Consider the following 27251-nt stretch of genomic DNA (forward strand, 5'->3'; position numbering starts at 1 on the left):
TATTTATATGAGAAAGTGCCGATTTTGGTGACAAATTCCACCTCCAAAATTTACCCAGGAATAAACCAGATAGTAATATCAGTGTATTTATATGAGAAAGTGTCGATTTTGGTGACAATTTTCACCTCCAAATTTATCTAAGAACCCATACAGCAAATTGCGTCAATTCAATGAAAACATTATTTAGTTATGTTGACAATGACCTTGCCACACGACAGTGAAGATGGTTAGGGTCGGGTAATAGGTCACATTTTAGACGAATTCGACGTCTGGGATACCGCCCCCGTCTATGTTCATTACAATGACTCACGTAATATTATACAGTACTAAACATACCCTGCTAATTTGTATAATCGTTGCTATACGCGTATCACGTACTAGGCCTACGCACTTTCTCTAGTATTGCTTTTACTTAACATTATACTTACCGATTCATCACTAGACTAAAGTATTTTTAGTTTCGGTATTTTACGCCTCAGACAGGTAGGCCTACTTTAAGACAAACCAACCATGTGAAAACCCCCACAAATAAATATATGTTTTAAAAAAAACCCAGAATAAACATAATTATAAATGTGTTAATTCGATTACCAAAATATACTAAAGCTCTGTCTACACTATCAAACTAGTTTGACCCAAAAAAGGTATGATGTGCCCAAATATGGTAGTGACATGCCCAAATATGGTAGTGATATGACATCATCATGTCCATATATGGGCACATCACATTTTTTTGTCACATAAAGTTTGATAGTGTAGCAGGGCTTTAGTGCGTACGATTTGGATAAATCATTTTAAATTAGTCCTATCATTTTTAATAAAGGCCATCAAATAAGGCTAACATTATTGAAATGTATCCAAGATTGAACTTTTGACTTTCAATGTAATTTCCTGATAAAATGCATTTAACATGCAGTTAGCATCACGTGATGCTTAAACTTGAAGTGAACTAACTTACGCAAGTCTATCTATTAAAAAAATCATTTGATATTTTCAGCGCACATAAATCATTGTTTTTAGAGTGTTAGTAATAGACAGGTCTACTGTTCAATTATCAATGTTAGCACTTTAGTAACGTATCATCGGCATGATTGAATTTTGTATTAAATATGTTTAAATTAAAAAACAACGCTGTTTTTATAGCTTGTAGGCATACACAATAGTATAATACACACTATATCTCATTAATTTATAGGCCTACTACTAGTCTGGGTTTCAGACTGAGTTTTGACTCAATTTTAGTAAAAAGATAAATATTTTGGCGTTTCATACGAATACTACTTGAGCTTCAGACAAAAATCGAAATAAAAAATAAATAAAAAAGACAATAAATACAGACTTGGGGCAAGTCTAGCCTACTACATACAACCAATAAATATCACACCACCAATAGGCCTAAAATTCTCCGTTTGAGACCCTATAGGCCTACCTTATAGGGCCTATATAGAAGGCACATTAATTTTGTTTTGCTGACCATTTTTTGGACACAATTATACCATAAGAACATTTGCCATAAAATACCTCAATAACAGACCTACAATATTTAAAACCCAGACAGTCAATTTGTATGTTTGAAAATCTCGACAGAGATGAGATTGAGAAAATAATTATTTTTCGTAGAACACGGTTAAACGGAGGCTGTTAAAATGAATTCAGGATCTCTCGTTTCTATTTACTGTCAATTAAATTCATCAAATTGTACATTTTCTGGAAAACATAATGTGTTAATAATCTGTAATGATTCGATAATAATAATCGCCTACTGCAACAGTCGTGCATTCCACGAAGCGGATTTGTGACGTAGGAGGCCCACTGAGAGCCAATCTTTCAGGAACCAAATGAGGGCGCTATCTACAATTGAACAATAGGAGCTCAACGATAAACCGTACGGGGATTCCCCTTTCATGATAACGTCATCAAAATTACATTACTTTTAACAATGCACGTGGGAATCGAATACAAATACCTCTTTTTCAGTTGATACAACCTAGCGTCATGGGGTTCGACGAGTGTTACATTCCCAAGAACTTATGTTATTTAAAATTCACAAAACTCAATAAACAGAAAAAAACAATATTTGTGTAGGCTGAATTAATATAGTTTATTTGGACTTTTTAATTATTATTCATTATTAATGTAAATTGCTATAAAGTTAGTACATTTGGACGGATTCTTTCCTTCACTACCATCATATATTTTGTTGCATTGTATTATCTATATTGTGTTTTATTATAATTTAGAAAGGTCTATTATAATCCTAATCTGTATCACCTAAAGTGACCTGTGTAATAAGTCAAAAACACTCCAAACTAATATACTGTATTATTACTGCAGTACACTCAATCACTTGATTATTATTATATATAATGATTTAAAAATAAAAATGATATACATAAATACCTATATATATTTCACAGCAAATTCCACTAAAAAATATTATTTTTATCTTATCTACTTTGGTCCAATATTTTATTTGGTTTACTCTGTAAAGATCATACATAACAATTGGTAAAGTTTAGGTGAGTGGACTGTTCTATTATTTTCAAGGGGTGCTTAACACTTTAATGTTTTATAATAGTTTATCCATGTAAGTATAAACTCTTTAATTTTTAAGGTCACCGTTTTCATAATATATAAAGTAAAAAGTATATAGGTAATATATTGCGCAAGTGTGTAGCAAAAACAGAAAAAACAAATATCAGGCAATTAAAAATAATATATGCACCTATTTGGTAAATCTTAGAAAATTCATCAATGAAAAAAAAAATTAAGAAAATAAACAATGTATGTATTTAAGATAACAAATATGAATAAAACAATTTGGGAAGACAACACTTCTTTGTCTGGAATTAAACAAATTATTTTGTGTCGCATAGGAGGGCGACACCTCTCAAAATCCAATGATCTGGATGTTGGACGGTCTTCAAATACAGCGGGAATATGTACGTCAGGTCCGTTCGTTGAGGTTTCTTGTAAACTGGGCATTCATACAGTCTTGGATCCTTGCCTCCAACTTGGTTAATGGCGTACACGTGAGCCACGGGAAGCGGTGTGAATAATACTTTTGGCTGCGGTTCAACGAGTTTGCAGTTACGTCGATCCCAGCCAGCACCGTCAAGGAAAAGACCGTAAATATAAACACCTAAAAATAAAACCAAAATATATTTTATTATTTAAATTATTCATATATCATTGTTTTCATAAGTAAGTTGGAAAAACGATTTAGATGTAAAAGTGGTGCAATTTAATGTTTTTGAACAAACCAATTATAAGAGTTAAGTATAAATATGTTGCTACTTTTTATTACGCTTTAAGCTGTGTTTGTGTACCTTCATTTGGAGGCGTACTAATATCTTCCTTCAGGAATTTAGTCATATCATTATGGAGCACCACACTATCCAAAGCCCATCCTTTGTGAGCTCTAGTGATCTCCTGCCTCATAGCCGTCAGAAATCCTTGAGGATTAAAGAACCCAGTCATCCAGAACACATTTGGACGACCCTCAAACACCCAGCTGTAAAACTGAAGATTCCTTTCAATCAACTCCGTAAACCAGAAGCCGAGAGTGGTAGAATCCCAGGAGATCTTGCGCCATAATGCTGGTACCCTGGCATCGTACATGTTGTCGAGGGCGTCACGCAGGTTTTCACTCATGATGATGGTACCATCAATTGCGAGTTTGAGGTCGTTAAGAGTGCTGCGTACTGCTATTATGACCTTTTGCATTCTGTCGACCTCTTGTCGTAAAAAGATATTCAATGGTTGGAGGTGTCCCATTTTCTGCAGACGTGCTTTCACCTAGTAAGGAAACAGTTAAATGGTTGAAATACACATATACTAATTAACATTGAATTATAACTAATAATAAATGTTTAAGTATAATAAATATAAGTATTTTTAATTGTTATTGTAAGAGGAATGGTTACATCAAACATGTTGTAGTTCTCCGGTAGTTTTTCCAGCATCTCATTGGCTAGTCTGTACACTGTAGCCTCACGTGTCTCTCCTCCACCTCCTGCACTGTCTTTAGGCTGAATGTTCACAATGGTATCAAGAACCTAGAAGAAAATGAGAGATGTTCCTAAATGTCCATAATAAGTATACATTTAAATTTTTACTGCAGACTATTTTTTTCAAACACAGGGTTAAAGCTCTGTCTGCACTATCAAACTAGTTAGACAAAAAAAGTGAGATGTGCCCAAATATGGTAGTGATATTACATCATCATATCAATATATGGGCACATCACATTTTTTGTCACATAAAGTTCGATAGTGTAGACAGAGCTTGAGAGAGGGTCATCCTTTCTACTGTGCAAATAGTACCACCACTGCAGGGGAAGCTCAACTGTTTTTCCAACCAGAACTTAATCGTGATGTACTGCTCACTTACTTCTGTAGCCATGTTTGTTTGGTAAGTAATATCAGCGTTGGGATGGAGACCGAACGCCTCTGGTGTGTCAACTAATGGGATGTTTTCAATTGCTCCACGATATTCATCTATGGTACGGCACTTTGGAATTGTATATCCTAAATAAAGACAATTTTAACATTATAATTATATATTTGACAGTGGTTAGTGGTCACAAAAAGGTAAAAAATGATTTATTAGTATAATTATTTACCTTTGTAGAATTTAAACTTATCACTGAACATCTCTTCTGAAAACCAGACATTGGCGTATGTATTCAAAAGACGTTTGTCGAAGTCGTCCGTCACACGGCCACCATACTGCACTTCACCAAGCATGTAGCGAACGGTATTCCATGATACGCCCTGGTAATGAGAAAAGTATTGAAGGTAATGGGAAGGCCACTGCTTAGATTCTTAAGCTCTTAAGTTAATATGATATATAAATACAAATTGTAAATATTTTATTTTACCTTCTTGGGGTCCATATCATCTAGATGGTTATTAACAAACTGAACGCTTGCTGTGAAATCCGCTTGATTGAATTCATACGGAATATTCCAACCCAACGGACCGAACTTACGCCTCTCCTGAACGGTGGTATGTAGGAAAGCAACGGCATAGAGTATGGGACGCCACTGAGGCATACTGGATATGTCTAGCTGTTCCTGAGTGATGCCGGCATATGTGCGCTTGATGCCGGCTTTGATTCCTTGCGGAGGCTCGTTTGTGAACTTGATTGAACATTGTAATAGATTGATTGGAAATTTTGGATGTACTTCTGTGGTTAACCAGATTCTGAATGCTTCATGGACACTCTCTGTGTTCAACACCTTAATGCGAAAACAAGCATATTGAGTCAGTGTAATATATCATTGAAATACACCAAGAAATATGGTAGATACGGTACTGTATCTAGATAGACCCAGTATCATAGGAAAATCCATAATACAGCATCATATGCAATAGCTTGCAATTCTTACACTTGTTAGATAGATCTTAATTGTACTGTGAACTTACTGTTTCAAGTAATTCATCCATGAAATCTAAACCAAGATGGCAGTTTTGGAGGAGTGCCCATCCTCCATCTTGCATGCATCCTGAAATAAGTCGTCTCGCGTGCACTTCCTGTCCTTGTCCCATGCTGATGGCAGAGCACCCTATTATCAAAATACATTGAACAATGAAAGATAGTGTAAACAGAGCTTTATATTACTTATTACATTGAATGGCATCATTACTTACTGATTCCCATTTTCTTGGCTAGCCTCTCAATGTTCTCAGTAGGATCAGATCCCATTGACAGGAAACAGATCAATGGAACACGCTTTGTACTTTCATTCTGCATTTCTTCCATATTCAGAATCACGCCCTCTGCAAACTAAAAAAATGAAGAAAAAATGTATCACAAATTTAGTATTGTTAGTGGTCTAAGAAACCAATAAATTTGTTCTTCACTACAGTAAACATTCTTGCCATTTTGCTTCAACCACGAAAGCTTCTCTCACCTTAACACCAATAGAATCTGCAATATAATGCCTAGCCTGAGGAATAGTACGATCCGGACACCACGACCTCACCAACAGCAGTTTACGAAAGACGTCAAGAGAGGCAGAATATCCATCTGGAATCACGGCCTCTTCTGGTGCATCTTCATCAAACCAACCTTTCCAGCCTTTGTCGTTGCGACCTATCTGACCGAGGATCTGTGAGAACTGCGGAAGTTTACTCAACTGGACCAGGTTCAACCAGGTCATGTCTGAGATCCATTTCTTGGGCTTTTGTTCCACTGCGTTTAAATCTAGAGCAGCACCACCTATAGTCACAAGAGTAAATATCAAAATTGTAACTTTATTTCATCCACAATGATCAGTGAAAAATATTAACACGGCCATAAGTTGAGAGGTTAAAAAGACGAGGCAAAGAGGCAATTGGGGTGGGTGTTGAAAATCTAAAATTTATGGTCTGCCTCATGTTGGACATGGCCCTGATTAAGAAAACATTTTTTTACTGCACTGATTTCAGTATAAGCCCAGCCTCTTCTTTGGTGGCATTATATGCAACAACCACAATATGAAAGATAATTTTCCATACAAATGTCTCCAAATTCAGGAGATGGACTTATATCTCGGAGTGGGCTTACACTTAGGTTTGGAAGTACATTTTGAATAGAATAGCTACACAGTAGTAATAGTAATTCACTTTAAATCCATTGGAACAACAGAATCTTACCTTTGATAAGTGTTTGAAATTCCTCATGTTTGATCTTCTTCCCTTGCAGGTCAATCTTGAGCGCAAGCAGGAGTGTAAATAGGAACTTGTGGTTTTCATACAACCCTCTGGCTGTGTACTGGAACGATTCATATGTCAGGTATTCAATTATGTTGTTGATACGCTTAGCTGTTATGGGGCTTTTTGTAGACCTGCGAAGAAAAGGTTAGATTTAATGTAACAAACATTTGAGGTCAAGATATATACACAACACTTCAAGAGACAGTTAAACTTCTTAAAAGAGTATTTACATGGTAAATGAATAAACTTAATTGTGCATATGTGATATAGAAGATCTGTTTCTACCTTGCATGGAACAATATAAAAAAACAAGCCATTTCAAAGTCTTTGATATTTACAAATGCAAAACCCCAGAGTTTACAGACAGTTTTGCTGCTATGCAATTTTAAAGGGATTTATGAAGACAAATAAACTTACTTTGCCATGGATAAGTCAAAGATCCCAAGGAACTGTTTAAGAGACGTCTGGTACATAACGTTCACCATACTCATTTCTACTATCAAGAAGTACAGGATACTTCCTCTAGTAGCAACCGGTCTGAACTCCTCTCTTGCTGTGTTTATACGTATCTCAGTCTCTGCAGCAATCGTCAGTTTCTCGCTAACGTCTTCAGCCGTTTCTTTAGTGACTTTCAGCACCTCAATGAGTGATTCATCCTCTACTAGTGAGCCCTCTGTACTTGTTAGTCTGTACAGAAGGTTATCTTCCAGTTCTTGCATCTTGCGCTTGTTTGCTGTGACCTGTGCAAAACAAGGAGAATCAATAAATAAAACAATTTTGTTGTGAAAAAGTCTATGAACCTAACCTAACATTTAACTAACATTGCATGGGTTTGTTCAGGCTTATTTATTTACCCGCTAAGCTGGTTTTATGGACCACTTATAGCTAACTTTGGTGGGTAGATTACTAATTTATACAGGTAAATAAATAAGTCTGAACACGCCCCTTAATGTAGTATACAATTTAATGTTGCTATCTACACTATCAAACTTTATGCGACAACAAAATGTGATGTGCCCATATATGGAGATGATGATGTCATATTTGACCATTTCACTACCATATTTGGGCACATTACACTTTTGTTTTGTCAAACTAGTGTAGACAGAGCTTAACATTGGTGGGTAGATCAAATAAGCCTAAACACACCTATTTGAAGTGACTGAGCTGTAGGTTGTCACTGTATGTGAATCTGCACTCTGTTAAGCTCTGTCTACACTATCAAACTAGTTTGACAAAAAAAGTGTGATGTGCCCAAATTTGGTAGTGATATACCCAAATATGGTAGTGATATACCCAAATATGGTATTGATATAACATCATCGTGTCCATATATGGGCACATCACATTTTGTCACATAAAGTTTGATAGTGTAGACAGAGCTTTAGAAACCAAATTACAAAAGTTCACTAACCTCTTCCATAAGTTTGACTCTTTCAGCTTCCAGTTCATTCTTCTCCGTCAGGATGACAATTCCTAGCAACTGGTCTTCAAGTCCTTTGATGGTGACTGTGAAGTCAATGATGGACGTTCTGGCACTGACCTCTGGCGTGTATGCAGGATTGGCCAGCTTGGTTGTTATGTACAGACAGAATCCATTCATCACATCTATTTCTTTGTCTCCAACTTTCACCTACAATAGTAACATAGAAATGTAGGTGTACACACAATACAATTTGCTACATTTGTAATATTTGTTGGAGAGACACATTATTGATATAAAGCTGTACAAAAAATACATGAAAATATACATTTTCATGCATATACTTAGTCAACAGAGGAACACTCCAGTGTTGGTCTAGGCTCCATGATGGATAAATAAATCTTAACTTAAATTTTAATTAGCTAAGAAAAGCAAATTGTATTTACAGCATACACAACTTTTACAGTGTTTGCTTAACTGTTTTTTTAAAAAGAACACAATGTTATTTTGAACCATTACAATTATTGGATAAGTTGATATAAAGTTTGCAGTACACCACGTATAGTTGAGTTTTTTGATGTTTCAAACAATAATTATCAAATAAATTATTTAAACAAACCAACCTTGTATGTACTTCCAGATTTTATAAAGTTTTTCTCAAGTACATTATCCAAAGCAGGATCTAACTCTTCGCCAACATCCTCAATCAACAGAGGGCGCCCTAAAGACAAACTATCTTCAAGATGAGTCCTAAAGTATTTATGATTCAACGTCGTGACCTGTAACTGATTATCGCTTTCACGATTGCGAATCCAAGTCTTGCCTTGACCTTGCGGATCTATGAGCAACGGGAATCGTGTTCCCTTGGTTACGATGATGCCATTTTGGATTGACAGCTCGTCGTTTGGTAAGCCTTGCAAATTCCATTCACCAATTGTAGCTGAATCAGTCAACATGCCACTGATGTTTAAGTCCTGAAATAAACACATATGAATAAAGCAACATTTTAAAATAAAAAAAAGTTCCAATTATTATCTACACTATCAAACTTTATGTGGAAAAAAAAAGTGATGTGCCCATATATAGACATGATGATGTCATATCACTACCATATTTGGGCATATCAAACTTGTTTGATAGTGTAGACAGGGCTTAAGGTAGTGGAAATGTTTTGACCATGAAAAAATCCTATATATGAAACAGTCAAAACTTGAACCAAGGACTTTGGGATTTGTAGGCAAGCATGTTAACCACTAAGCTGCAGTGCCACTACTTACATCACTGTATGGAATTTTATTGACATTCATCTCTCTCTTCCAATTCTTGATAAGCAATTCTCGGAATTCCTGATTGAACGGTCCAGAATAGGACAAGAACCCAGTAGCTAGAAGGACATCTCCTACAAGTCTGGAATAAAAAATAACAAATGTTTACATTCTTAAGTTCTGTCTGCACTATCAAACTTTATGTGACAAAAAAATGTGATGTGCCCATATATGGACATGCTGATGTCATATCATTACCAAATGTGGACACATCACAGTTTTTTTTTCAAACTAGTTTGATAGTGTAGACAGAGTTTAAGGAGACAACAGTACAGTACTAACAGAAAAACCACTGATAACTAGATTGCCAAAATGATGATAAAATGTTCCTCTCCTCCTCAGGGATGCTATCTGGTAGTGGAGAGAGATATTTTCTATGAATCAAGGATAGATGGGGTAGAGCTATGCCCATCAATTTCAAACTTCACAACATTGTTGTTATTTACCTGTTGATTTGCTCTTCAAATGATTTGCTAGCCTCTGTCCAACGAACCTTTTCACCTCCCAGACCTTCAATGAGAGCTGTAGCATTGTTCATCTTTCTACGGCAACTCTCAGCATCATCCAGCAGTGCCTAGAAATCAAATAATATTAGCCAATAATGTCACAGAAAAAAGGGATTTATGTCCAGAGACGGGTTCACATACGAGAGTGAAGTTTTTTCAGTCAGTCAGTTCTTTTAAAAAAAATAAAAATTAATACAAATAAAAGAATTAACTATAAAAATGAAAGCATTTTACCTGTTTTTCTGCGATGGCGCTATCATACATGGCCTGTACCACATCTAATTCCTTCTGTTTCTCATCGAGTTGACTCTGAGCCTCTCGTAATGTTTCCATCGCCTTTTCAAGACGTGCTTCTTGTAGAATGAGATTTGCCTACAAACACATAAGTTTACATAAATAACCAAAATATAATGATAATAAATAATAATAATTTATACAGCGTGCATATCCACTAAAAGTGCTCAAGGTGCTAGCAACCAAATACTGTAGCTGATTTAGAATCTGATATCTTTTATTTATCCATTAATGTCATATGCCAGAAAAGAGATGTGATTTTATTGGGTTTTTAAAGAATTAATTGTATGGAGATACCTAATCTGTTTAAGAACAGTATTCCAAAGACACGGTCATTATAATGATAATATAAAACTCTGACCAAAATTAGGAAAGCCAAAAATATATTTAAAACAATATTAAAATTAATTGAGGCGGGGGAGGTTGTTAGTCTGTTTAGTTGTTACATATTATTGCATGTTTTAGCATGGATTTTTGTATGTTTTACAACTTCTATATTTTTTGCACATGTATATACCTCTTGTTACTGTACTGTACAATGTACTCACACCATCATAAAAAAAGGGTTTAAGATATATATTTATTTGTCCAATAGACAATTGCAATAAATTTGCTTTTCTTTGGCATAATGATGATGATACATAAACTTACTTTTAATGGCAGCACTTGTTTATTAATGCCGTAGAAGAAAGACATGGCCTTAGTCCAGGAACAGAGACCAGCTACATCACCACATGACTTCTTAGCAGCCTCCATGTTGTAATCTTCCATGTCCATATATGGTTGTAATAGTTCTACTGTTTCTTCATTAATACTATCCTAAAATATGTATTACAGAATAAATCAGTGAATATGTCATTTAAATAATTTAATTTATTAAAATTATTATTAATTTAAACAAAACAGCAAGAGAGATTTTAAGTTCAGTATTCTCGATCTTCACTTACAATGCAATAACATAAATATGTATGGAGGAATTTCCTCCGTACAGCTTATTACATGAAACAACATAAATAAAGCAACTATTACAAAAATCATTAAATTTTTCTTCATTATTTCCTTATTTTGCTACAATTTCCCAAGTTGGGATGAATAAAGTTTCCTTGTATCCTTGTATAACACTTTTTATAATTATCATAGAGAATTGAAAGACATAATCATGTTATGATTAACTAAGTATGAAGATGAATTTAATTTTGTACTCAAATGCTCATTTTATTCTATGATTTATTGTTATGATTTGTATAGAAATGTTAGAGAGGGAACTATTTATTTTGATTAATTACATTTTCTTATGGCCGCGCATGATTTTGCCTCTTAATAATTATGTTAACTCCGCCCTTTTTAGGAGAAATAATTGTTTTTGAAAGTTTTGATGTTGTTTGTTTTGTTGTTTACCTTCTTGATGTTAATTTTATCACATTTTTTTTTATGTATTAATAAAGAATTAAATTGAATTGTTACCTTTGGAAAAGAGAGAAGTCCTTGCAAGAAATTGCTGCCTCCCATCAGCTTCAATGATTCCCCCCAGCATGGCTTCATGCAAGGCTTCTCCGGGTCTAATGAAGGTGAGTCCATCTTATGCTGGAACAGTAACAGCACACAGTCCATAATCCTCATGATGAGATGAGGTGGCTTAGCTAACTTACGCACTGTTGAGATGTGGGTTGGCTTGATGGTGTTGAGGGCTGCATCGGCTTCTCTTAATGCTGGCTTAGCTGCTTCTAGCTTCTCGGTAGCTATAGCTTTGTCAGCCTAAACAAAATTGTAAAATTCTCAATTTTAAAAAAATTCCCATGTTTTAAAAAATTTTATATATAAAATATATATAAATAACATTTTAGACAGAATTTCAAATAAGTATCAAACAAGTTGTATTGACAAAAAAAATTTAATTGTGTACTCACCTCAATCTCATCTACAATAGCCTGGGCTTTATCTTTGACCTTCTGGACTTGTGCCTTGACCTTTTCAGCCGCCTGAGCACTAACAGTGACCTCTGCCAATACAGCATCTGCCTTCTTGGATGCCACTGCCAGTTCCTTCTCTTTCACAGCCAGTTCTTTGCTCAGTTCATTTACAGAGCTTGTAGCTTCCACTAATTTAGCAAGACCTAAAAAAACAACAACATTACAAGAACTTGGTACACTATTCGAAAAGAGTAGGGGATCGTCTCCCGGTGTGCTGATCTGGTAGGCGCTGTACTGCTGGCTGCTGTAGGTCTGTGGAGAGCCTAATCCAAATTTCCTTAGTTTCCAGTTAAGATTGAGGACCGAGAATAAAATACATACATACAGACAATCTAGTTTAATATCTCTTAATTGTACATACATACAATTCTGGTGTACAACCCTCTAAAGGTGTTGGCTATAGCTTTAAAACATTTCTTGTGTGTTGGAAAGTTTCTCCTGTACAATAACCGCGTGTTTAAGTTGACCAATCATAAAATATTATTTAAAAATGATGCTTACCAGTTTGCATCCTTTTAGCAAGGATACCAATGGCTTTGAGCTTCTCAGCGTACACCTGAGTGAAGCTGTCGATGAACGATAAGTACGACTTTGGAGTGACATGCATCTGTCGCCGGAAACGCTGGAAATAATCAATGCAAGATTCTGCAACCATGTCCTAAATTGGAAAATGAAATTACGATTATTGTTTGATTGTCATGTCTTGCAGCTGGCAAACGGTCTAAAGCTGTCTACACTATTAAACTAATGTGACAAAAAATGTGATGTGTCCATATAGGGACATGATGATGTCATATCACTACCATATATAAGCATATCACTACCATATTGGGGCACACTTTTTTGTCAAACTAGTAAATAACATTACCTGGAAGACACCCATAGTGTTAACAACACTCTGTTTGACAGTATCGGTGCAAACAATCTCAAAACTTGACAGGAAATGTTGCGACACGGCTATGAGGGCGTCCTTTGGCCATCGGCTGAACCAATCCATTGTACAGCCAGAGATCAGACCTGGAAACTTCAACGAGCGGCTACGGAACTTTTCACCAACCTGACATGATAAGAACATAATTTGTTTTTCCTCATTTATCTTGATAATAATTGTGGCTTTCGTATACTGATATTGATGTGCCTGTTGGCCAGACTGTCAACCCTGAGCATAAATCTATAATAGTGGCGCTGTAGCTTAGTGGTTAAAAAGAATTCTTGGGTCCTTGGTTCAAATCCTGTCAACACTCTAGAACTACCATTTAAAAAAAATTTCATACGCATCCAACAGCGAGTACAAACTCGCCAATTACAGAATGGATAAACTATTCTATAATTTACCATGCTTATAAAGATAAAGTCTCATTTGAGGCTTAGGGAGTGGAGTTGAAAGAGTCATGAGTTACAACCCTAGCACTAGGTTAGGATTGAACCCTGGATTGGAAGGCAAGCATGTTAACCACCAAGCTACAGCTCTACTAATTTGTGGAAATCATAGTGATAACCTTATCAGCTTCAAGATTTTAATAAAGCAAAACATCCAGAGATTGACTTACAGGTGAGAAGCACAAAACCACGTGTAGGTTGGCGCGGACTCTGCTCAAGAAATACTCGTAAAGATTCTCATTGGTCGGCGGTCGTCTTGGAAACTCTTTCTTCATAACTGGTATCAGCTCACCTGTGATCTCATCTATTTCATCACGGGCAAATAAATTTGAAACCTGAAATAAGAAGAAATTAATTATGAAAAGAAAGATGACAATAAGTATTATTTATTAAAAACAATAAATACCAATAATTAGACAAAATACTAAATGTTTGGTGGACAAAATTTTAGTTTTGTTTACTTACTTCTCCCGATGCTAGTACGTTGTTCATATACTCCAAGAATCCTTCATCTTTGATCTCATTATCGGTAAAGATGAACGTTATTCCTTGACCTTGTTGACCTGCCGTACGATAAAGATGCTTTAGATCATCCATCAAGTTGGCAACATTATATGATCTAAGAAAAAACAAATTATGAGAGTAGAAATTAAAAAAAAACCCAATATATTTTTATTTCCATATAATTCACCTTGGAGACATAATATTTTTTTATTTAAAAATATGGAAACTTGGTTAAGTCAAGTAAACTTGAATAAGTTTGTGGGGTTGAATAGCCGAGCCATAGCACCGGTTCAAGTCCCTCCTCAACCATAGTTCTGGTGGTAGAATAAGTCTTCTTGAAAGGACTTAAAACTGGAGGTCCAGTGTACATATCTGGCTTGTGTGCACAAAGAACCCAATGTATATGTTGAGGTAACCTGGTGTATTGGTCCATTGTCCTCGTCATTGTGGTCAGACAAATTGGTATTGTTAAAAATGTATTGCAAAATAAGATAAGGGGAGTAAAATATTTGGAACTGAATTTATTGCAGTTTAAATAAAATAATTAAAAAACAAACCGTGTCAATGTTATTTGAAAGCTCTTGTATCCAGCAATGAATGAGGCTAATCTTGTTAGGCTCTGCTTACCAGAACCACCAACACCAACTAGCAGAGCATTACCACGTGGTGTACGGATTATCCTAGAGATCTTAACTAAATGCACCATAGCGTCCTAGTGAAAATAAGAATGTGTGTACATTTGATATTAGCAACACCGCCACATCAAGCACCAAATACCATATACCACCACCAAACCATAACCAATGTTTACAGGCACTGGTAACCAGGGAGGTATTACCTGTATTAACTGTACCATTACCACCTACTACAACCAAGTGAACCATTATTGTTTACCTAATACTGTATTACCTAATTACCTAAAACAAATTAACCCATGGTATAGTTCATAGCAAATAAAATAAATAATAAACTTGAACATATTTTCTTATCGATTTAAAAAAAACAGTAGAGTCACTATAAGGGGACACCTTAAGCCTGTTTTCCTGTCGACGCTATCGTTAACAATAATCGGCGATCTTCTACGTAAACATTGAAATGTTAACGATTTACAGGAAAAAGTACACGCTATCGTTATCATTTCAACTTGATCGTTTTCAAACGATCGTCGTTGAACTGTTAACGATCAACGCGAATAATGTCGACAGGAAAACAGGCTTTAGGAATCCAGCAAAGTGTCACATTAAAACACATATTGCCCCTCGTTTCACAGGGATACTGTACTGTGTACTGTACTAACATACTGTTATTAAATAAGCTGTAACCTTTAGTAATTTCTAGTACAACTCATTGGCTGAATTCACCATTCACACTTAAGCTAAGAAAAAAAATCTTCTATGTAAAGTGAATACAATTTAAGGGAAATACTTAAGTATTTATTGAGTTCAAGTGAAATACTTAATATTTAAGGGAAATATCTCACTTAAGTGTGATTGGTGAATACGGCTACAGGTTGATAACTCTTATATGTATTACCTTAAAGAAGACCAAATCCATCTTGCCCCCTCTCACTGTCTCATTGTACTGAGCCATGAACCCTATCAGCCTGTCATTTAACTGTTGATAGGATTCTATTGGTTCATATATCTTAGGTGCATCTAGGTCAGCATCATCGGGTTCATCACCTACAAAATATAATAAGTTAGGTTACACTAGTTCTGGGTCCAAATCCTGCATGAGTCAAGTTTATTTCACTACAGATAAATTATAATTTTCAAAACAATCTAAAAAAGGTATAAAACATTAGTATTTTATATGTAAAAAGCCATGAAAAATGTTAGTTAGTAAACTACTATTAATCTATGTTAATATGGTGATAAATAAATGTAGCGATGGCAACACCATGAAATTAAAAATAGATTTGGCATAAACAAACAATTTTAACAAAAAAGTTTACCTGTTATTTCAGGAGCATCTCGTAGAAAGTCAACAAAGAATGGTTCAGCAGGGATTTGCTCTGCTAATGCTGTGCCAAGGTCTGCCTCTGCAACCTTTAAAAACAATAGAAAACAGTTTAAATTTGTACTTTATTGGAGTTTTTATAGACACTTACTGATTTAAATATTATTCTTTCTTATTATCCCCTGCTTTCCATGTTTAATTTCTCAATGTTAAATGTGTATATTATTCAATCCTTTTACTTTCATTCAAATATTATGCTATTTTATAAATTGTACATTTCTTGAAAAGCCATAAATATTACCTACTTAATTTCACAAAATAGCCCATTAGCAACAAAAACCAAAACTCAAATACTAATTATTTTCTTTTGTGTTTATTTCATATTATAAACCTATAGAAATACAAATATCACTTCAGTCTCTGGCCACATCAGGAACTAGAAAGGTGGATTTTCACAAACAATACAGAAAGGCTTTTAAAGATGACTTTAAAAATCGTTAATCTGTTGGTGATGACCTGCTTGTTGATATTCAGACATGGAGGAGCTTCAAGAAGTTTGGTAGCATTTTCAGCTAAGTTTCAGTACTCATCAACAAGTAAGGTAAACATTGCAATCACACCATCAAGTAAACGACAGAATGTTACTCGTTCAGGAAAATTGACACCAGTTAAATGTCCACTTTTCATTTTGTTTGGTTCTAATCAAGGACTATACTCATGTCAATATGATGATAACTTTCAATATACTCTTTATACATCACCGGGTGTAAAATTGACCACATCTCAACCAGATCGTGTAAAACTCTATTGTGACGGTATGAGAGACATCGTTGAAGGAGAGGAAGTACACATATCATGTGACTTGATTGGCAGACAATATTACAACCAGTATGAAGTAACAACTATTTGGGTCCAAGGCAATCACAACATTATACAGATGCATCATATAGATACTAGCATTACAATTAATCAGACTCTTAAAGGTTTTCATTCTGGACAAGGGATGTTTTTCTACTGTATTTCATTTGAGAATAGCATTAATTGTTATCAATTGGTTATGGCGGTTCACCCACAATTAATGGTAAAGGTCACAAGAGTGTATGAAGCTGATGTGCACCAGAATTGCTTCAAATGTAATGCACAAGGTGGATCTGGTGACAAGATAATTTATAATTGGAGTTTGAATGAAGAGAAATTCAAGAATTACAATGAAACTGATGAAAGATGCTTTGGCAAATTACCAGCTGGTGACTACACTGTCAAGTGTCCGGTCAAGTGTCTGATGAGATAGAATTCACAATTGAAGATGTCATGACAAGAGACAAAATAACCACATCTCAAGATATCAAATGTTCCGTGCCAACAGAAACCATGACAGTTAATACAATAATCATAATACTGGCAACAAGTAACATGATACTGATAGTTTTACTTGTGTTTGTTGTGTGTTGTTATGAACAACAAAAGAGGAAACATCACAACACACCTGTACCAGTTGTGCATTATCAAAGTAACAATGACACAATTAGTGTTGGTGACAATGTTTCGCAAACCGAGGAAAAGAATGAGATTTACTGTTCAATTGATGATCATACAAAAGAATAAACATAGCACTCCTATGTCACCAAAACAAAATGCAAGAAATGAGAACAGACAGAAAGACTGACTGTGTTAGCTCATGTAAATATTATTCTTCACAAAATTAGTTTCGATATTACAGTAGCAACAAAAACAAAACTCAAATACTAAATATTGTATTTCCATTTGTGTTTCCATATAATAATAAACCTATACAAATACAAACATCACTTCAGTCTCAGAGATTGGATTTTCACAAACAATACAGAGAGTTTTTTAAAGATGAGTTTGAAATTCTTTAACCTGTTGGTGACTTGTCTGTTGATATTCAGACATGGAGCATCTAGAGAGTTGGTACAATTTGAAAGAGGTTTTTATTACCTATCATACACTAAGCAACCTGTGACAATTACACCATCAAGTAAACAGAACACGCTTGTATTTCCAGGAAAAGATTTCATAGTTAAATGCCAACTTTTGATTTCTTTTGATCAACAAAATGGAATATACACATGTCAAGATGATGATAATTTACAATATTTGGTTCTTTCATCAAATGTTACACAGAGCAGAAGTCAATCATTCTATGTAAAACTTTACTGTGACAACATGAAAGCCATCATTGAAGGACAGGAAGTACACATGTCATGTGACATGATCAGGAAATATGACCAAATTCAATATGACATCACAATTGGTTGGATCCAAGGAAAACACAACATTACACAGTTTCATCTTCTAGATACTGACAACACTACAACCATTAACCAGACTGTAAAAGGATTTCATTCCGGAGAAGGAATATTTTTCTACTGTATTTTACTTAATTATGAGGCAGTTTGGTGCTACACATTGATATTACCAGTTCACCCTCAATTGAAGGTAGAGGTTAAAAGGTTATATGAAACATGTAAAGTTGATGTGAACCAGAATTGCTTCAAGTGCTATGCAGAAGGTGGATCTGGTGACAAGAGGATTTATAATTGGAATTTAAATGGAGTGGAATTCAAGAATTACAATGAACCTGAAGAAAGATGCTTTAGTAATTTACCAGTTGGTAACTACACTGTAAAGTGTCTGGTGAGTACTGATGTTCAGAACAGATCTGATGAGATGACATTCACAATTGAAGATGACTTGACAACAGATAGACCGACAACATCTAAAGATATCAAATATGACGAGCCAACAGAAACCATGACAGCTAATACAATAATCATAATACTGGTAACAAGTAACATGATACTGATAGTTTTACTTGTGTTTGTTGTGTGTTGTCATGAACAACAAAAGAGGAAACATCACAACACACCAGTATCTGCTGTGCACCATCAAAGTAATAATGACACAATTGGTGACACTTTGAATGTTCTGCAAACCATTGAAAAGAATGAGATTTACTGTTCAGTTGATGATCATACAGAAGAATAAACATAGGACTCCTATGTTACCTTTGACACTGTGATTGGAAACAAAATGTTACAAAATGCAATGAAAAAAAGAGCGACAGACTGACTATGTTAGCTCATGTAAATATTATTCTTCACAAAATTAGTTTTGATATTACAGTAGCAACAAAAACAAAACACAAATACTAAATATTATTTTTTGTGTTACTATATTATAAAACTATACAAATACAAACATCACTTCAGTCTCTGGCCACATCAGGAACTAAGAGGTTGGATTTTAAAAAACAATACAGAGAGGTTGTTAAAGATGACTTTGAAATTCTTTAATCTGTTGGTGATCTGTTTATTGATATTCAGACATGGAGCTTCACAGCAGTTGGTACAATTTGAAAGGGAGTTTTATTACAAATCATACACTAAGCAACCTGTGACAATTACTCCATCAAATGGAAAACAGGAAATGCTTGAATTGCCAGGAAAAGATGTAAAATTGAAATGCCAACTTTTAATTTCTTTTGATCAACAAAAAGGAATACACACATGTCAAGATGATTATAATTTTAAATATTTGATTAATTCATCGGATGTAACATGGAGCAGACCTCAACCAAACTTTGTAACTCCTTATTGTGATATCAAAGACATCATTGAAGGAGAAGAGGTAAACATTTTATGTGGCATCATCAATGAATTCAACATCAAAATTAATGTCACAGTTGGTTGGATCCAAGGAACGCACCACATCACACAGCCTCATCATACAGATACTGACACTGTAATTAATCAGACTTTGACAGGTTTTTATTCTGGAGAAGGGATCTTTTTCTGCTGTTTTGCAATGATTTTTAGTAGCAATTTAGTCAAACCTTGGTGCTACACATTGATATTGACAGTTCACCCTCAATTAAAGGTAGAGGTTAAAAGATTGTATGAAACACCTGAAGTTGATGTGAACCAGAATTGCTTCAAGTGTTATGTAGAAGGTGGATCTGTTGACAAGATAATTTATAATTGGAGTTTGAATGGAGAGGAATCTCAGTATCAGTATTACAATGAAACTGATGAAAGATGCTTTAGTAATTTATCAGCTGGTAACAACACTGTTAAGTGTCTGGTGAGTACTGAAATACAGAACAGATCTGATGAGATAGCATTCACAATTGAAGATGACTTGACAACAGAAAGAATGATAACATCTCAAGATAGCATTAATGATGTCATGCCACCAGAAACCATGACAGCTAATAAAATAATCATAATACTGGTAACTAGTAACATCATACTGATAGTTTTACTTGTGTTTGTTGTGTGTTGTTATGAACAACAAAAGAGGAAACATCACATCACACATGTACCTGCTGTGCACTATCAAAGTAATAATGACACAAATAGTGTTGGTGACACTTTGAATGTTTCGCAAACAATTGAAAAGAATGAGATTTACTGTTCAATTGATTATCATACAAAAGAATAAACATAGGACTCCTATGTCACCTTTCACACTGTGATGAAAACAAAAGGATACAAAATGCAAGAAATGAGAACAGAAAGACAGAATGACTATGTCACCTTTCACACTGTGATTGAAAACAAAAGGTTACAAAATGCAATGAGAATAGAGAGACAGAATGACTATGTTAGTTCATGTAAATATTATTCTTCACAAAATTAGTTTCGATATTACAGTAGCAACAAAAACCAAAACTCAAACTAAAAATTATTTTTTGTGTTACTATAATATAAACTTATACAAATACAAACATCACTTCAGTCTCTGGCTTCATCAGGAACTACTGTAGAAGGGTGGATTTTCACAAACAATACAGAGAGTTTTTTAAAGATGAGTTTGAAATTATTTAACCTGTTGGTGACTTGTCTGTTGATATTCAGACATGGAGCATCTAGAGAGTTGGTACAATTTGAAAGAGGTTTTTATTACAAATCAAACACAGACCTACAACCTGTGACAATTACACCATCAAGTGAACAGAAAACAGTTGTATTGCCGGGAAAAGATGTCACGGTTGAATGTCAATTTTTTATTTCTTTTGGTCAAGAAAAAGGAATATACACATGCCAAGATGATTGTAATTCACACTATGTGGTGCATTCATCAGATCTTACATGGAGCAAACATCAACCACTGCATGTAAAACTTTACTGTGACAATATGAAAGACATCATCGAAGGAGAGGAAGTAAACATATCATGTGACATCAGGAAATGTGACATCAGGAAATATGACAACATCCAATATGACATCACAATTGGTTGGATCCAAGGAAAGCACAACATTACACAGTTTCCTCTTCTAGATACTAACAACACTAAAATCAATCAGACTGTAAAAGGATTTCATTCAGGAGAAGGAATATTTTTCTACTGTATTTCAAATCTAAACCAAAGAACATATACGAGTATTGCGTGCTACACATTGGTATTGACAGTTTACCCTCAATTAAAGGTAGAGGTTAAAAGGTTATATGAAACATGTAAAGTTGATGTGAACCAGAATTGCTTCAAGTGCTATGCAGAAGGTGGATCTGGTGACAAGAGGATTTATAATTGGAATTTGAATGGAGAGGAATTCAAGAATTACAATGAACCTGAAGAAAGATGCTTTAGTAATTTACCAGTTGGTAACTACACTGTAAAGTGTCTGGTGAGTACTGATGTTCAGAACAGATCTGATGAGATAACATTCACAATTGAAGATGACTTGACAACAAATAGACCGACAACATCTCGAGATATCAAATATGACGAGCCAACAGAAACCATGACAGCTAATACAATAATCATAATACTGGTAACAAGTAACATGATACTGATATTGATAGTTTTACTTGTGTTTGTTGTGTGTTGTTATAAACAACAAAAGAGGAATCATCACAACACACCTGTACCTGTTGTGCACCATCAAAGAAACAATGACACAATTAATGTTGGTGACACTTTGAATGTTTCGCAAACCGTTGAAAAGAATGAGATTTACTGTTCAATTGATGATCATACAAAAGAATAAATATAGGACTCCTATGTTACCTTTGACACTGTGATTGAAAACAAACGTTGCAAAATGCAAGAAATGAGAACAGAGAGACTGACTGACTATGTTAGCTCATGTAAATGTTGTTCTTCACAAAATTAGTTTCGATATTACAGTAGCAACAAAAACCAAAACTCAAAATACTAAATATTACAATATTATAAACCTATAAAAATACAAACATCAATTCAGTCTTATCGCTGGCGACATCAGGAACTAGAAGGGTGTATTTTCACAAACAATACTGAGAGGTTGTTAAAGATGACTTTGAAATTCTTTAATGTGTTGGTGATCTGCTTGTTGATATTCAGACATGGAGCTTCACGACAGTTGGTACAATTTGAAAGAGGCTTTTATTACCTATCAAACACTAAGCAACCTGTGACAATTACACCATCAAGTGAACAGAAAACAGTTGTATTGCCGGGAAAAGATTTCATAGTTAAATGCCAATTTTTTATTTCTTTTGTTCAAGAAAAGGGAATATACACATGTCACGATGATGATAATTCACACTATGTGGTTCCTTCATCAGAGGTCACATGGAGCCCACATCAACCACTGTATGTAAAACTGTACTGTGACAATATGAAAGACATCATTGAAGGAGAGGGAGTAAACATGTCATGTGACATCAGGAAATATGACAACATCCAATATGACATCACAATTGGTTGGATCCAAGGAAAACACAACATTACACAGTTTCATCTTCTAGATGCTGACAACACTACAATTAATCAGACATTAGAAGGATTTCATTCCGGAGAAGGAATACTTTTCTACTGTATTTCAAATCTAAACCAAAGAACATATGTGAGTATTAAGTGTTACACGTTGATATTACCGGTTCACTCCCAATTAAAGGTAGAGGTTACCAGGTTATGTGACACACCTGAAGTTGATGTGAACCAGAATTGTTTCAAGTGCTATGCAGACGGTGGACCTGGTGACAAAAAAATTTATAATTGGAGTTTGAATGAGGAAGAATTGACAGATAATGATGACCAGCTAGAGACAGATGAAAGATGCTTTAGTAATTTACCAGCTGGTAACTACACTGTGAAGTGTCGGGCGAGTACTGATGTTCAGAACAGATCTGATCAGATAGCATTCACAATTGAAGATGACATGACAACAATAACCACATTTCAAGATATCAAATGTGTCATGCCAACAGAAACCACGACAGCTAATAAGATAACTAAGATATCGTTAACAAGTAACATGATACTGATAGTTTTACTTGTGTTTGCTGTGTGTTGTTATGAACACCAAAAGAGGAAACAGCAGAAGACATCTGTACCTGTTGTGCACTTGCAAAGAAACATTGACAACATTAGCATCGGTAACACTTCTGACGTTTCAAACATAATGACAGAAAATGAGATTTACTGTTCAGTTGATGACAATATAACAGAACAAGCTGAAAATGTATATGTTGGCTCAGACACTGTGATTGGAAAGAAGAGGTTACAACAAGCAAGCAATGAGAACAGAGAGACAGACTGACTGATAGCTTACACTGATATATACCAAGAAATACTGTAATACTAAAAGCACCAAAATAATTTGCAAATTTTTAGAATTTAGAACATATGATATCTAAATTAATAATCATGTTTCAATAAGTGTATTTAGAAGAAAGGCAGGGCTATAATTTGTTCAACTCAATTTTTTCTTTAGAATTTTTTTTAATGTATACTAAGCCTGTAAAATGTCTATATATATACATTTAGCAAGATAATGTAAGATACTATAGTTTGCTTGAATCTACATATTCCAGATCCCTAACATCTAACACACTCACATTAAATGCATTACAAAGTTCACATGATGCAACTAAAAGGTTGTTACACTTTGGTGGATAGCATGTACTTTAACAATTAGTTTAGTTTTAAATATTGTAAAACCGAAAGCTATAATATTAGCCTGCTTCCAGGTAACTAAAATCACAAAATTAGTTTTGGAATTAGCTGCGAAAATCAGACACAAACAATATTTGTCCTTAGTTGTCATTTATGTATAACAATTAAAAACTATTTAGGTATCAGAAGCAAAATCTGTAAAACAAATTAAAATAAATATATTCTTCCGTGTTGCCAGCCTACATACAACAAGCAACAAAATAACACAATAAGCGACTTCGATAACTCCAGAGGGTGCCATATTTACAAGGTCAATCAGGACAAAAACTTCCATCTAGGCCCTAGCATGGTGATGTAAATTTACATTGCCCCAGTCTCGCATCTATGGAACTTTTCTTTTGTCCTTTGAAATATGGCGCCCTCTGGAGTTATCGAAGTCGCTTATAGTTCGCTGTCCTAGACATACATACCTTTTTAATTTGTGATTCAAACCAATTCTTATCTTCTTGGTTGGTGAACCTATCAGCAATAACCCTGTTGCATTCATGCTTCCATAATGCTAGTAACACTGACTGGTTACACACAACCTCACTGTTGGTGTTCAACATACCCTATACAGAAAATGTTACAGTCAAAATGAGTACATTATTAATTATTTTTGTATTTATATGGATTGTTTCATTATAATATTAGGGGTTTTCAATTAAAAATGTACATACCTGCCAGATTCTAGAAAGATCTCTCAAGTTAAAAATGTAATGGAATTTAGCTGGAGTTGGTAACATCTTTACTTTGACACTCTGCCATAGATGTCTGGTGCAAGAGACTAGCATAGCGGCAAGGTCAATGACTTCATCAGAGAATTCTCTCTCCTACAAACAATTGAAATTAGCATAAATATAATAACAAACTATAATGTAAAAATAGTTTATAAATTGTTATTTTACACAGATTGTGAAAAATGTTTAAATATTTTTGTCTTAAACTTAGAGGTTGTAACAATAATAATTAAATATTACAGAGAAATTTCTCTCCCACAAAAAAATTGAAATTAGCATAAATGATATAATAAAATACTATAATGAAAAAGTAGTTTATAAATTGTAATTTTACACAGATTGTGAAAAATGTTTAAATATTTTTGTCTTAAACTTAGAGATTTGTAACAATAATAATTATATATTACAGAGAAATTTTTCTCCTACAAAAAATTGAAATTAGCATAAATATAATAAAATACTATAATGTAAAAGTAGTTTATAAATTGTTATTTTACACAGATTGTGAAAAATGTTTTAAAAACATTTTTGTCTTAAACTTAGAGATTGTAACAATAATAATTACAAAATATTTTAATATTTTTTCTGTAATTTGCTTTTTAAGGGACCACTATTTGTAAAAGCTTTTTTTGCTTTGTTTTATACTAGCATGGATTAAAATAAAATAAATGTGCTCTTTAAAAAAAAAAATGTAATCTGGTCTGTTTTAATTGTTTTGTAATTTTACTGTTTTGTGTACTGAGCAAACAGAGTTTTTACTGAAGAGAACAAATAAATAAAATAAATAAATAAAACATCTCACCTTACAATAATGACCTGTCCCTACAGTGGAGAAGATCTTATCAATGGACTGATTGGAAGGCAGTGTGGAATTGAAGACGTTGAACTGTCGTTTAAGACGCTGAGGGATGTCGTTACGCCCTCCACCAGGTTGGATCATGGCAGCGATGTACTGGATATCTACGATGTTGGTAAAATCACCAGGCTTCTCCAAGTTGTAAAACCCTCTGTTCTCCATCACTTGTCTTACAATTTCATTAGTGATCTAAGGAATAATAAGTTATGTAAATAGCAGACTTGAACCCATGACCTCCATATCACTAGGCTGGGTTTGTAGTATTAAACCACCAGTGGCAGATCGAGGATTTTGAAATAGGGGCCTAAACATGAAGTGCTGAACTCAATCTCATGTCCTATTTTTTGGATTATAATTTTTGATTAAACAAAAATCTCAAATCTGCCTATGTGATGATATTCAAGCCCAGATAATGCAAAATCTATGTATATGTGGCTGAGCGATTAAAACAGTGGAACCGTAATTACGTACATCAGCAGGGTTCAGGCTCACTCAAAATATGAAGTATGTTCTTTACCTGATCACCCCATTCATTGATGACTGGCATGTTGATATCATCAATAAACACTGTCATCTTCTTGCCAGCGGGAGGCCCATACGTCGTACCAACACGTTTGTCAACATAACTTTCAACAGTACGCTAAAACACAAGAAGATTCAGGATAAAAAATTCTGCAATTAAACCTTTTATTTAAACTGCTTACATTATATTTACTACACAGAAGTTTATAGTGGGTAATGCATTCACTAATAACACATCTGGATTTTTAAAAGGATAATATTACAATTGGTTTTGCAAATGCATATTAAATAATAAGAAAGAATTTGGGACTGTTATATTTATTGTTTTTAAAGTTTTGTTTTAGAGATATTCCAGTCTAGTTTTGGAAGAGTTATGACAGAAGAAAAAGAAAAATAAACAAATCTATGACAAGCCAAGTCACAAGACGTACACCATTCGTGATGATGCATTAAATACCTGAAACATATTTGGTGTTGTGGCTGAGGAGAAGTTGACACTCTTTGCCAGATGTTGCTCTGGGTCATAGTTGTTACAATATCCTTTGATCATGACCGTCTTTGCTGTGCCTTGTTCACCAATCAGAAGCACTCCCTTCTCTTGCTTAGCGATGGTGTTGATCAGGAAGTCTGTACGGATGTTGTCGACATTTGGAACCAGGATGGAGGAATACTCTGGTGTACTGTCAGTAGGGTACAGGTATTGTGGTACCTACAAGATTCAAGTAAATAAAGATATATTGTCCACCTACAAAAATATTTTTTTTCCAATTTTTTTGGGTTGAATATGCCATTTTAATGTCACAATAGTTATTCACTTTAACTAAAAACTAGATCCCAAAAAAAATTATTTTCCTGAAAAAATGTAATTTAAAGAAAAAATACCTAAAATGTCAGACAATGATTGTTGGTAAAAATTAACCATTTTTTTTCCTACAGAAATGAATAACTTTATTAAAACTGCAAAATGGCCTATTCAAAATCTGATTTTATTAATCTTTATTTTTCATTTTTTTTGGGGGGACAATACATCTTTAATTGTTTGCATTTTTAAAATGGCATTATGATCATAGGTAGTGATGGTTTGACCATGAGAACTGATCCTAGATTTTAAATTTGATTTGTTCC

The 27251-nt window shown here is 34.3% G+C and overlaps 1 protein-coding gene across 1 annotated transcript in view; it reads right to left on the reverse strand.

Moving 5' to 3' along the window:
* Window positions 1–1899: 1899 nt before the first annotated feature.
* LOC144847403 (dynein axonemal heavy chain 5-like) overlaps window positions 1900–27251 on the reverse strand; it is a 96089-nt gene continuing 70737 nt past the window's right edge. The window contains exons 42-72 of the mRNA XM_078703740.1: window positions 26584–26835; window positions 26122–26244; window positions 25551–25793; window positions 24689–24841; window positions 24440–24580; window positions 16058–16151; window positions 15637–15785; window positions 14661–14815; window positions 14065–14218; window positions 13770–13934; window positions 13088–13276; window positions 12721–12877; window positions 12157–12362; window positions 11714–12004; window positions 10901–11068; window positions 10190–10327; window positions 9896–10023; window positions 9402–9531; window positions 8748–9098; window positions 8116–8334; window positions 7119–7441; window positions 6642–6832; window positions 5918–6225; window positions 5655–5790; window positions 5430–5569; window positions 4883–5242; window positions 4625–4775; window positions 4393–4529; window positions 3927–4058; window positions 3330–3798; window positions 1900–3142 (exon numbers count right to left, since the gene is read on the reverse strand). Of these exons, the coding sequence (XP_078559866.1) occupies window positions 2859–3142; window positions 3330–3798; window positions 3927–4058; window positions 4393–4529; window positions 4625–4775; window positions 4883–5242; window positions 5430–5569; window positions 5655–5790; window positions 5918–6225; window positions 6642–6832; window positions 7119–7441; window positions 8116–8334; window positions 8748–9098; window positions 9402–9531; window positions 9896–10023; window positions 10190–10327; window positions 10901–11068; window positions 11714–12004; window positions 12157–12362; window positions 12721–12877; window positions 13088–13276; window positions 13770–13934; window positions 14065–14218; window positions 14661–14815; window positions 15637–15785; window positions 16058–16151; window positions 24440–24580; window positions 24689–24841; window positions 25551–25793; window positions 26122–26244; window positions 26584–26835 (6237 nt within the window). The 3' untranslated portion in view covers window positions 1900–2858. The remainder of the gene's footprint in view (window positions 3143–3329; window positions 3799–3926; window positions 4059–4392; window positions 4530–4624; window positions 4776–4882; window positions 5243–5429; window positions 5570–5654; window positions 5791–5917; window positions 6226–6641; window positions 6833–7118; window positions 7442–8115; window positions 8335–8747; window positions 9099–9401; window positions 9532–9895; window positions 10024–10189; window positions 10328–10900; window positions 11069–11713; window positions 12005–12156; window positions 12363–12720; window positions 12878–13087; window positions 13277–13769; window positions 13935–14064; window positions 14219–14660; window positions 14816–15636; window positions 15786–16057; window positions 16152–24439; window positions 24581–24688; window positions 24842–25550; window positions 25794–26121; window positions 26245–26583; window positions 26836–27251) is intronic.

The sequence above is a fragment of the Antedon bifida genome, chromosome 7, assembly GCF_963402885.1.
Source record: "Antedon bifida chromosome 7, ecAntBifi1.1, whole genome shotgun sequence".
Classification (NCBI taxonomy): Eukaryota; Metazoa; Echinodermata; class Crinoidea; order Comatulida; family Antedonidae; genus Antedon; species Antedon bifida.